This window comes from Amblyomma americanum, chromosome 5 (genome assembly GCF_052857255.1).
Source record: "Amblyomma americanum isolate KBUSLIRL-KWMA chromosome 5, ASM5285725v1, whole genome shotgun sequence".
NCBI classification, from domain to species: Eukaryota; Metazoa; Arthropoda; class Arachnida; order Ixodida; family Ixodidae; genus Amblyomma; species Amblyomma americanum.
In genome coordinates, this window is record NC_135501.1 from 135,568,176 (window position 1) to 135,579,853 (window position 11,678).

Genomic DNA, 11,678 nt, shown 5'->3' on the forward strand with positions numbered 1-11,678 from the left:
CAAGCTCAGCGTGGGAGGGGCAGGGCTTTTCGCTCTAAAACAGGCTTTTGTACAACCGGAGTTCGCCATCATTGATTTTATAAAGCCGTTTAAGGCGTTATCCAAGAAAAGTTTGTCTGTTGGCCACTCCGGACACCAATTTTACCGTCGCCAATAGTGGGGCCATGTGATTCGGCCTTCGTACGCGCATACCCCTGGCGTGAAGTGGTGCTAGCGCACGTCAAGCGTTTCCTTAAAAAAAAATCAAGTTCCCCTCCGCTGTTTGCCGCCCTTATATCCCCAACACAATGATGAACTCTAAAACCACAAATTATGAAGTTAATCGGTCTGTTTTATTTAATCTATCGTCTTTTAATACCCCTTATATTGTCTGGCTTTCCGTACAATGCGCGTGCACATATCGCATCGGCTTGTGCGGTGCAGCGCCCCCTTCTTCATCATCATCATGTTCCACTGGCGCACACAAGCGCTGCCCCGTGCTTCGAAGAAGAAGCATACAACGCTGCTAACGAGCTGACAAGCAGAGCGGATACGAAGATGAACTTCACAGGCCTAGGTACTGTGCCTTCTTTATACGATTCCTTCGGAAACCTTCGGGTGCTGGAGACATTGCAGGAAAGTTAGGAGGAACTCACATGCGAGCTTCCCTTGTCTGTCCTCGTCACCCCAAGACGAAACCGAGAACGCGCAGTGCTGAACGGAGTCCTTGCGTGAAGCTAAGCGTCGCTATTGAGGCTTCCTGAAAATTAGGCAGGAACGGCGCCAGGAAATTTATAGTGTGGCGGCGCGAAGAGTACGTAGGGGCGAAGGGTGAATTAATTTTTGGATCGGTTTAATGCCTCTGTGCTTTTAGTGCAGGCCGGCAATTTCGGTGTGACCCGGAAATTTTCGGGGGCCTGCAGGCCGCCAAACCTCGCCTCCCCTCGGCGTTGTCACTGAGAATAAGGTGAAGGAGCGGGATTGCTTTGACGTGATCGGTTTAATTTAGTGCAAGACTGCGATGTTCCTAGTCGTTTGTATTTTTGATATGACGCGACTAGCCTACTAGAAGGGATGGACTATAGCACACGGGAGAGAGTGCCCATGGAGCCCTATTCCCTTAGGACATCTTGCGGAGTATCGGCAGTGCACACCACTTTATCCCAATCGCCGGTGCCGTATTTTGCTTGTTTTTAGTTTTACCTTCACTTTTGAGTAGCCAGCGCCATCTCTCGAATATGTTTCCACATTGTTGCTGAGGTCCACTGAAAGAATGCAGCTGCGAACGGTGAAGAAGCTGGGGAGGCGTGAGCGACGTGAGGGCGTTTACAAGGGTGGACGAGAGGGAAGGTTGTGCCAGTGGTATTCATTTCCCGAAAGCAACATATGGCTGTTCTTTTCTCCGCTGCATCTTATAGGCACATTATAATTGCTCTTAAGCGGGCTTGATGCTCTGTGTCGTCTGCACAATGAAATATTTTTGAGCACCGGAGACTTATTTGCACTGATTGAGTGCTCTGTATTTTTAATGAATCGAGCGTTCAAACGTGTCCAATTTTCCCGTCTTCTTCCCCCGTGTTCGCTAATTTTTGTCCGTCCATTTATCCGCCTCTCAATCTATGCGTACACATGGCGGGGAAGAGGGCACGGGGGCTCCCAGGGATCCATGAATGTAAAGTAGAGAATGACGGATGTCACGGCGTTAGAGGAAAATAAAAAAGCAGTAGTATATAGTGAAAACAGCCTATTACGTGAAATTTTATTCTTTGTAACCTCCTTCTCAAGTGAGATACGCTAGCCTGTTTGAACATATGCTTTCAAATGTCGTGTTTCCATGGCGACCAAGAAACGCATACTCAAGCCTATCTGCTGGCCAGATCTACAGTCGGATACAAAAGAAGTCTGCTGTGAAGCTCCGCACATGCATTCATGACCGCCACGCAGAATTTCTCTACGACAAAAAGTAGTCCGTAGTTAAAACTTTTCTTGTTACTTAAACAAGAAACTAATCACAAGAAACAAATTATAACCTCGAGTTTTCATACGTGGCTTGATTAATATGGCCAAACATTAAAGATCTGATTTCCTTTACTGTTGTGGTTGGCCAGCGGACTAATATAGGACGCCGCGAACCATGGCCCAGTGTTAACAACTGTCGTTTTTTAAGTGGTATCTTATTATAGGAGTAATGTTATAATCCACGGTGTTTCGTCGCCAGAAATTTATGGTGCGGGAATTTTCAGACCAACAGAAAGGTTCGCGCAATATTCGTTTGCCGCGAACGAGTGAAGTGGCAACGACAGATTGGGGGTGAGGCGAGCGGCCCGCACTTCGACGGACACCGCCATGTTTCCCAACCATACCCAGCATCATGGGACACCCTATCTTGCCTGTTTGGGGTTAGCGTCGCCCGCTAACTCAAGGGGCGCTTGCATTCTGCGCATGCGCTCTGGCACTCTCCTATTTTTCTTATCTCCCTAACCGATATATGATCACCTTATTCCAAAACTTTCTAATGACTGCGATACATTCGGCAAAGTATGCTTTAGCATTAGTGTTCCCCTTGACTGGGGCGGGCGGATGGTGTGATCCAGTCCCTTTAACCCTTTTACTGGTCCTCTCAGAAAAAAAATACAAAAAGAAACATAAATTAAAGAGAGAGGGAGCCTGGACCAGCAACGCTTTACCGGGCTTTAAGCCAATACAAAAAAAGAGAAAGGGAGCTAAACGCTAAAAAACTTAATTTAAAGAGAAAAGCAGGGAAACCTCTCCACTGTATCCAACCCTCTTTCTTCTCTCCCTTTCTCTCTCTCTCCACTGTATCCGACCCTCTTTCCTCTCTCCCTTTCTCTCAGTTTTCCTCTCCCACGAGGATTCACACGTTGCCGTCAACACCGGGCACTTGCGCTAATGGCGCTTCTCATGTTTACGCATTAAAACGAATATAGCTTCAGACGACATAGCTTAATTAGACAGCTTTGTCCTAGCGTAGTGTTGATTACAGTTCCCGCAAACAAAGCTATTCCGGCACAGTCACGCACTTCTCGCCGATTGCAATTTTAGTGGAGTTCCCGGGTTCGAACCCGACCGCGGCGGCTGCGTTTTTATGGAGGAAAAACGCTAAGGCGCCCGTGTGCTGTGCGATGTCAGTGCACGTTAAAGATCCCCAGGTGGTCGAAATTAATCCGGAGCCCTCCACTACGGCACCTATTTCTTCCTTTCTTCTTTCACTCCCTCCCTTATCCCTTCCCATACGGCGCGGTTCAAGTGTCCAACGATATATGAGACAGATACTGCGCCATTTCCTTTCCCCCAAAACCAATTATTATTATTATTATTTTAGTGGACGAATGTTAACGCTTTCACCAAGAATTGTAAAACGCTGTGGCGCCGTCTGCTAACAAAATCTTAGACCCATTCATCGACGATGCGAAGAGATCGAGGGTTGCTTCTCGCCGTAGGGCGCGCCCGACAGACCGTAAACTAAAATAAAATGCAATGCTTCTGAAAGCAAAAAAAAATACTGTTGAATTAAGAACAAATAATACTCGGCGTGGAGAGGTTGTGTGGTGGGACACACCGGCAATAGAGAATTATAGCATAGCGCGATCCGCGACACGCTACCGTGATGCGTTTCCACGTGAACCACTGACAGAGTGGCACGTGACCACTGAGTACGCGTTAATTGGTCTCGACGTGACAGGTGTGCACGCAGATGACTGGCATGTGGCGCCATCTGGCGCCCTTAGGTCGTTCTGCGCACGCGCAGTCGCGCCTCGCGGAAGCGGTTCACGGTAGCGGATCGCGCTATGCTATAACTCTCTAATGGCTAGGTTCCAACGCTATATGCCGCATCAGCTTGTTTTATGTAGTTTTCAATGCCAAACTGAAATGAAAAATCCTAGTTTTCCCAGTTTTACGGTGTTCGATTCTTACAATATGAGTGAATGTGTTCGAATTTCTCCACAATATCACGAGACGTTTCGGTCATTCGCCGGTCTCTCTCTTACTGCCCAGAGACACTGGTGAGCTACCGAAGGAAGCCCTCCTTTAGAATTGACTTCAACGATTACATCGCCACGGTCAACGGGCTCTTCAACTTCTTGGAGATAGTGAGTATACTGACGCCGGATGTCGACGCATTGTTCGTTCTCCACTGGATACAAGTGGAAGGGTCTGGCCTGGTGTTTAGCCGCGCCGCGGCTTAAAGCAAAAATGGCGTTATTCCAAGCACAGCTCTAATCATACCAGTTGGTAGAGGTGGCAAAACTTCATTGCCATAAAGACAAGGAGGGTCAGGGGGCAGCTTGAAACGTCTTAAGTGGGCTCTTGCGACGGCGTCAGCTAGGTGGCGGGAAGTCCGTGCTTCCGGGTGACCTCTAGGGCCCGGGTCACTGTCCGGAGTTGTGCCCCCGGACACGAGATGAGCAACGCAGTTTCCGCTGATTGTGGCTTGAGAGTTGGATTCATTGTAAGCGCTTAGGGCACTCGCACAGTATACGATTTATATAGTTTTAGAATGATTGCATGGAATGCGGCGAGATTGATATATCGCAGGGTACATGAGGGACTATATGTAGGCATTCGGGAAAGTATAGGTTTTTAACTGACCCCACGCAACATATTAAATTTCGCTTTATAATAAGTGACTAGTCCCAGTAACCACCTTTCGGGTGCTTACAGACGGCTGCGCCATCTGAAAGCGGCCACTAAAAGCGTTTGCCATATGTCGCCATTGCCTATTGAAGAGAGTTTCTTAATTTGCCTCTTTAGACTCTTTATCCCCCATACTGTTGCACCTGTCGGTTTTGTTAATGCATGTTACAGACGCCAAGCCGCGTCTACTTGCTTAACTTTCAAGCTTTCGCTTTGGTTGCTTAGGTTTAGCCGGGTTAAATTTGGATCTTTTCCAGCTTATCAAGGCTCCATTTTGGGTGTCTCCGATTAGAACGCGGTACTCTATTGATGCAGTCCAAATTCATTCTGTCGTCTGTTTCCATTTAAGTAGTGTTATTTACTACATGATGAGATTAGGAGGTTCGCAGGCTAGCCGCAGCTGGCGCGGGACATGGTTGATTGTACGTTGATGGGAGAGCCCCCACGAAACATTTTAAATTTCGCTTGAAAATAAGTGACTAGCCCCAGTAACCACCTTTCAGGTGCTTACAGACGGCTGTGCCATCTGAAAGCGGCCACTAAAAGCTGTTGCCATATGTCGCCATTCATTGAAGAGCGCTTCTTAATTTGCCTCTTTAGACTCTCTACCCCCTGTCACCTGTGACCTGTCACAAAGACACTACAAATGCCTTATTTAGTTAGGTTTCTGCTGTTAAAAGACACACAGTGCACATCTACAGAGTACAAATGTCGCGCCTGTGCCGCAAAGGGCCTTGGAGGCGAAGGAAGCCTTCCAAGACCTTTGACGCCCGAAGAAGCGGCCTTCAGGAAACTGCGATCGCGGCGCCATCCAGCGTCGAAAACTAAAAGCAAAGACGAGAAATTCCGAGCAGTCAAATATATTCAAAAACATCTTCAAAATATAAAACCTCTGGATCTAGTTGTTAGACGTGTCTCTTTATTATGCTAAAATCTCAAGACAGTAAAAACGCAGCATGCAAAGAGTTTTCTTTCCTCCGTGCATGCAACACCGAGCGCCCGTGGTGGCGATAAACAAAACCTGCTGCTGCTGCTTGCTGACGAGAGATGCTTGCCCAAGAGTAGTGATTACCCGAAGGAAATACGATAAAATAAACTTCTAAGCTCAACGAATGAATAAAATAATCCCCTTCAATATGAAGCTCTCACTTCTGCCTCTTATTACAACGCCAAGGACGCTAAAGTCCAACGACTGTTCCACTTTTGAGCTGCACCCTGTAGCAGCGTCGCTGTTCCTTTCAGGTCTTGCTGCTTTGGTGAAACGAGACGCCTTTGATCGAAAGGGCCTTTGAGGGCTCTAGTGGGACCGCAGGAATGAACGGTTGTAGAATGATCGCTGGCAATGTTTGTCGCAGGTGGGCGGCCTCGTCGTGTACATGATGTTGGGCTCCGACAGGGACTCGCACGCGGTTCGACTCCTGTCCGGGACATCCTTCACATTCAGCTTCAACGGCATCTACATGATGGCCTCCAGCCTTCTCAGCGACAGCTCGGCCCGCATCCTGCCCTACCTCTTCTACGTCAGTGAGAGAGCATGTATAGCCCGACGGGTGTGGGCGATATGCGACCATCTTATGCGCAGTGTTCTTCACTCGTGCAGGGCTATGAAAAACTCCGATAAGTTGCGGGCATGAGCAGGGTGTTTCACCTACGACTTTGCACAATTCTTAAATATAGGCTTTTTCAGTTAGAAGAGCGCCTTTTTCGGCACAGCGTTATGAGCAGTGCATCAGAATATAGCTGAGACGGGCTAACCAGCAGGCTGGTTAACTAATAATAGTTAACTAATATCGAATGGACAGACAGACAGACGGACGGACGGACGGACGGACGGACAGACAGACAGACAGACAGACAGACAGACAGACAGACAGACAGACAGACAGACAGACAGACAGACAGACAGACAGACAGACAGACGGACAGACAGGCAGACGGACGGACAGACGGACAGACAGACGAACAGACGGACAGACAGACAGACGGACGGACGGACGGACGGACGGACAGACAGACAGACAGACGGACGGACGGACAGACAGACAGACACAGACAGACGGACGGACGGACGGACGGACAGACAGACAGACAGACAGACAGACGGGCGGGCGGGCAAGCGGACGGACGGACGGGCAGGCAGGGCAGGCAGGCAGGCAGGCAGACGGACGGACGGACGGGCGGGCAGGCAGGGCAGGCAGACTAGTTTGGGCAGAAATAATAATTAAAAATAAAATGCCTTGCCCGCACCTCCAAAGGACAGACAGACAGATGACACATTCTCAATAGCGTCTATCCACCGCTCCACATGCTTTGGCCCATAAGGGCAGCGTTTTTCTTGGGCAGCAGATTAACGTGGGAGTGTCCCACTACGGCATTACTACGACGCCCGCCGACGCCGTTCAGCCATAAGAAAGTCGCTGGTAGAGCCGTCGTTGTATAAAAAAAAGAATCAGGAAACAACTTCGCAACCCCCGGTTACTCGTTGTTAGTGGCACTCTATCCTGCGCTTACCGAGCTTCCTTTCGCAATAACTCATTTTTCAGTAGATTCGCGACAGATAGAGGACAGGGAAGATGAAGTGCTTGAGAATACACTTTACAAGGGTCGGGACGGAGGGTACAGTTCGCTAGCCAACACAAGAACCTGTCTCGGTCCAGATGAAGATCAGTCTTTCTATCAATACTCTGGTTAACGGTCTTAGGCTTACCTCCTTCGCCATGTTAATTTTGTCCTCCCGCTTTCCAGTAAGATTTAATGCGAGGCTATAGCGCCCTATTTCCGACTGTGTTCACTGAAGCACCGTTATTATTCGCGGTATATTGGACACCCTGTCATGTATGCTTAATATTCATTTGCGCAGGATTCAAGGCGCAGTTGTTATAGACTGTGCCTATGCAGTGCTGGAAACCTTTCTCAAGGCGTTATGTTTCGGTTCGGGACTCTCGTGGTTCGCCCTTTTGCCATCAGTAACGCTTTCATGTCTGCTTGGTCTGTGTCGAATCTGTTCCTTTGCAGTACGTCCTCTTCCAAGGTACGGGCGCTACCTGCTACATCCTGAGCTGCTTGATGATGGTGCGAGGCTCTAGCGAGGTGTCGCTTCAAGCTGTGAGTACTGGCGGATAGTTCGTTCCAAACTTAAACTACGACCTATACACGAACATATATACATGTGTTTCAGCGAGCACTTAACAGTATACAGTTCCAAATATAGGGCATATCATTTCAGGAACAAACTGTCTGCTGCGGCGGACGTCATTTGCACCGAATTAGCTAGATATCTACGAATTCGGATTGTGTTCAATATAAGTGACGTCCGTGCCAGTGAGCAGCTTGAAACTATGGACAAGACGATGCCAGATCAGTTCTTGATAAGAAAAAAAATGCAATTGCCTAATGCTCTGCAGCAGGAAGAAATCCGCCGCTTTTTCCGCACAGAGTTGAAAGTGAGCGCATGAGGTGCGCAGGAAAGTGGGAGCAACGTGCGCGCCGTCTGCAGATGACACTGCAGTGTCCACCTTTTTCACACGGCCGCTCTGAGCACGGGAGCCTTCTCCTCCTTCAGCACCAATATATTCTAGGCACTCTAGCTACACTGGTTGAAAACAAACCGGCGTCAATTGCGCATGCGCAGTTCATGTTAGTGACAACCGCGTGCGACAGATGGCGGCAGCTGTCAAGCACACACTTGCCACTGCCGTATCGCGCACGCATCTTATGAAAAAAAAAAGAAATTCGTACTCCCGTCGCTACTGCACCAATTCATGCACATTATTTTGCTTTGTCTCTAGGTGGAAGGAAAATGATAGTCATTTCTAGCTGCACGGTATTTATTTTTGAGAGCGACAATGCAAAAAACGTGCATGCCATGGTATACAATGGAGCAGGTAGTTCGAATTTGGCGCCGTATAGTCACTGCTACACGTAATCAGTGGACGCTGCGGTTGTACCCAGCTTTTGGTGTGTCATTCTATCAGTTTCAGTTTCGTGCGAGCAAAAGCACGAAATTTATTCCCGGCAACGGCGAGCGGAGACCCGCGCCGAGTAACGGCAACCTCGTAGACGACGTAGACCCTCGTCGGGGCGCGCGAGCGCCCAACTGCAGGCACAAATAAAGTTTGCTCCAATCCAATCCAATCCCGCTGCAGAGCTTTATTGAACGGCTTTTTCTCCATTTCAAAAACTGATACAGCATATCCTCTAGTCCATGGCTTCGAACTCCTAGTTGGCACTAACCATCAGACTGTGCTATTTGAAACGACAATTATTAAACTTTATTTCATTAACTGCCTAATTGTGATGACTGTCTTCGTAACTGACGTCTACCTCGGCTGCCAGTTTTTCCGTAAAAATATTTTCTCTCAGCTTCGAATCCGCATCTTATTGAATTTTTGATAGCGAGTGCCGAAACACCCGGAATAATACACTAGACGTAGACCAAGTAGATAGCCGATCGACCGGCCCTCTACACCGGCCACAAGAGCCATAATACTGCTTTAACTTTAACTAGGATGTGCCTAGCTTCTCGTAGTCCTATGTATTCAGGGAAAATCCGTAAGGCAGAGTAGATTTCGGTCAGGAAGTAATTACTCATTAGCATCCACCTGCGGCAAGCCGTGCGGCTGCAAAGAAAGGCTTCTATTGCCTATATCCCCCATGCCCTGCGCATGAGGAGCTTGCCCTTACAAAAAATGTTTAGGCAGTCTATAGACTGTCCATAGACTTCTGTCTATAAAGTCTATAGCTCTCTATAGACAAACCCTGGAGAACAAACAATAGGCAATACAAATCCTACAGACAGTCTATCGACAATCTATATATTTATGGCCATACACCTTTAGTAGACTTATGTGTATAGACAGTCTATAGACTATGAATAGACAAAAAGAAATGTCTAGGAAGGCAGTAGAGTCTAAAAGAAGTCTGTAGACTGTCTATAGACCATTTTATAAGGGTGGCTTCCCTCTGACTGCCTGGCCGACCAGGCGTCCCTGGTGCATCAGACAAGTCATGATTGCCTCCTCAGTATCTTTCGCTTTCAGCCGTATGCCTATGCTCAGGTGGATGATAATGAGCAATTAATCGTTGCGTAATGAGCGATTGCTCATTGCTATCACCATGTAGCTGGTCAACACCAAATGTACATTTGAGCTTTAGGCTTGCTGTTCGGCTGCATTGCCTTGCGTTTTCGCTATGGTAAAAAAAAGCTAGTGAGGCAGAAACCCGCAGGCTAGCAAACAGACTTGAACCTAAATTGAGGACAGCACAGCGATCCTATGATAGGGTGTAGTACAGGGTCAGTCAAAAGTTCCCAGACCAAAGGGTCTGCTTTCAAGCACTATAGTCGGGCCCAAAATGTCTTTAGATGATAGGAGAAGTATCATTCTTACCTCTGAGAACCTTGATAGCGTTATTGCTATCATAAGTGGAAGGATCAGCCGCTGAAAAGCAGACCTTGTGACCTGGTAACTTTTGACCAACCCTGTACATTAAAGGGACACTAAGGGCAACTCCATCTAATGATTGTTCTGACTATAAATTTATACTCTGGCTTTTTCCGGTTACATTGGCATTCGCCTGACAACGAAACACGCATTTATCGGTGCGAGTATCGTATTAAAAAATCTTCCCTCATCAATTAAAACTCATGACGTCCTTACTGAGCATGACGGGCCGCCACGGTTTTTCAAGTGGATGGCGGCGCTGCGTAGCCTCTAGGATCCGCTCCTAAAAATCGATGTCTACGTACGCATTTCACTTGCGACACCTGTCTTTCGTTTTTTTGTTCTTCTCTAGCTTACAAAAGTCCCATTTTTGGAGAGAGTGGTCTCTCTGTGAAAAAAACAAGGTACCGCGTCGATAGAAAACTGCTTATATTTGTCCTCAATTTCCCTTTAAAAATCCAGGAAAGTAACAGTTAGAGCGGGTCAGAGAGGAAATGCGAGTTAGTGGCATCCTAGTCAAAATAAAGATGAACAAATGTGCATGGGCAGGGCACGTAATGCGAAGACAAATGGTAGATCCTCCCTCAGGATAACGGAGCATATTCCAAGAGGAGGCAAACGTAGAAGGGGGCGGCAGGAGATCAGGGGGACTGACGAGATTAGTATCCTCATCATCAACAGCCTGACTACGCCCACTGCAGGGCAAAGGCCTCTCCCATGTCTCTCCAATTAACCGTCTCTTTTGCCAGCAGCGGCCGTATCCCCGCGAACTTCTTAATCTCATCCGCCCAACTAACTTTCTGCCGCCCCCTGCTACACCTACCTTCTATTGCAGTCGTTACCCTTAGTGACCAGCGGTTATCTTGCCTTCGCATTACATGCACTGCCTAAGCCCATTTCTTCCTTTTGATTTCTGCTAGGATGTCCTTAACACGCGTTTGTTCCCTCATACAGTCTGCCCGCTTCCGGTCTCCTCACGTTATATCTGTCATTTTACTTTCCATACATCGCTGCGTTTTCCTTTACTTAAGCGGAACCCTTTTCGGTAGGTAGCTTCCACGTTTCTGGCGCATAGGCGAGTATTTGTAATATACAGTGGCATACACATGGTGAGATACATTTTGTCCTGCAGTGGATGGGGCCGGGTTGGCGACGATGATAATGATGACGATGACGATTATAGTAAAGTGCCGTGTTCCGCTTCTTGCGACTCCGCAGTTGCTCGGCCTGATGACGGGTGGCATCCACGCTTTCCACTGCGCCCACGCCTACTACAAGCTCTACATAGAGAGCAAGGAAAAGTACTGGTTCGAGAAGCTCTAGGCGGCCGGGCGGCTCAAGACATGGCAGGCAGGGCTCGGTTAATAAAGAGTCTTGGTGGGTTGGGGTCTGTGCGCCCAGAAAACTGAGCCACTGAGCGTCCTTGACTCCGACTACTCTCTGAGTGTTTATTAGAGGCTTTGCTGCCGGGAAGCCATCCCCTTATATCGATCCTCCTTGTATAAGCGTCAATGAGGATACAAGAAGGATGGATATAAGAGGATGGCTCCTGCAACAATTTTTGAAGCGGCGTGTTTGTGAATTTGGTGCATTTTTAACGCT

At 48.0% G+C, this 11,678-nt stretch overlaps 1 protein-coding gene across 1 annotated transcript; it reads left to right on the forward strand.

The window, feature by feature from the left end:
* The first annotated feature begins 479 nt into the window (after positions 1–479).
* Positions 480–11,455, forward strand: LOC144135059 (uncharacterized). The gene is made up of 5 exons (XM_077667818.1): positions 480–556; positions 3,997–4,091; positions 5,991–6,155; positions 7,651–7,740; positions 11,295–11,455. Exons 1-5 carry the CDS (start codon positions 538–540, stop codon positions 11,397–11,399), a joined length of 474 nt encoding a protein of 157 aa, XP_077523944.1. The 5' UTR covers positions 480–537; the 3' UTR covers positions 11,400–11,455.
* The last annotated feature ends 223 nt before the right edge of the window (positions 11,456–11,678 follow it).

What these genes read in the sequence shown, in the direction of transcription:
- LOC144135059 (XM_077667818.1), top strand. An exon ending in TCTTCAACTTCTTGGAGATA is followed by an intron (nt 4,092 to 5,990) that starts GTGAGTATACTG and finishes TGTTTGTCGCAG; the next exon opens with GTGGGCGGCCTCGTCGTGTA. An exon ending in TCCTGCCCTACCTCTTCTAC is followed by an intron (nt 6,156 to 7,650) that starts GTCAGTGAGAGA and finishes GTTCCTTTGCAG; the next exon opens with TACGTCCTCTTCCAAGGTAC.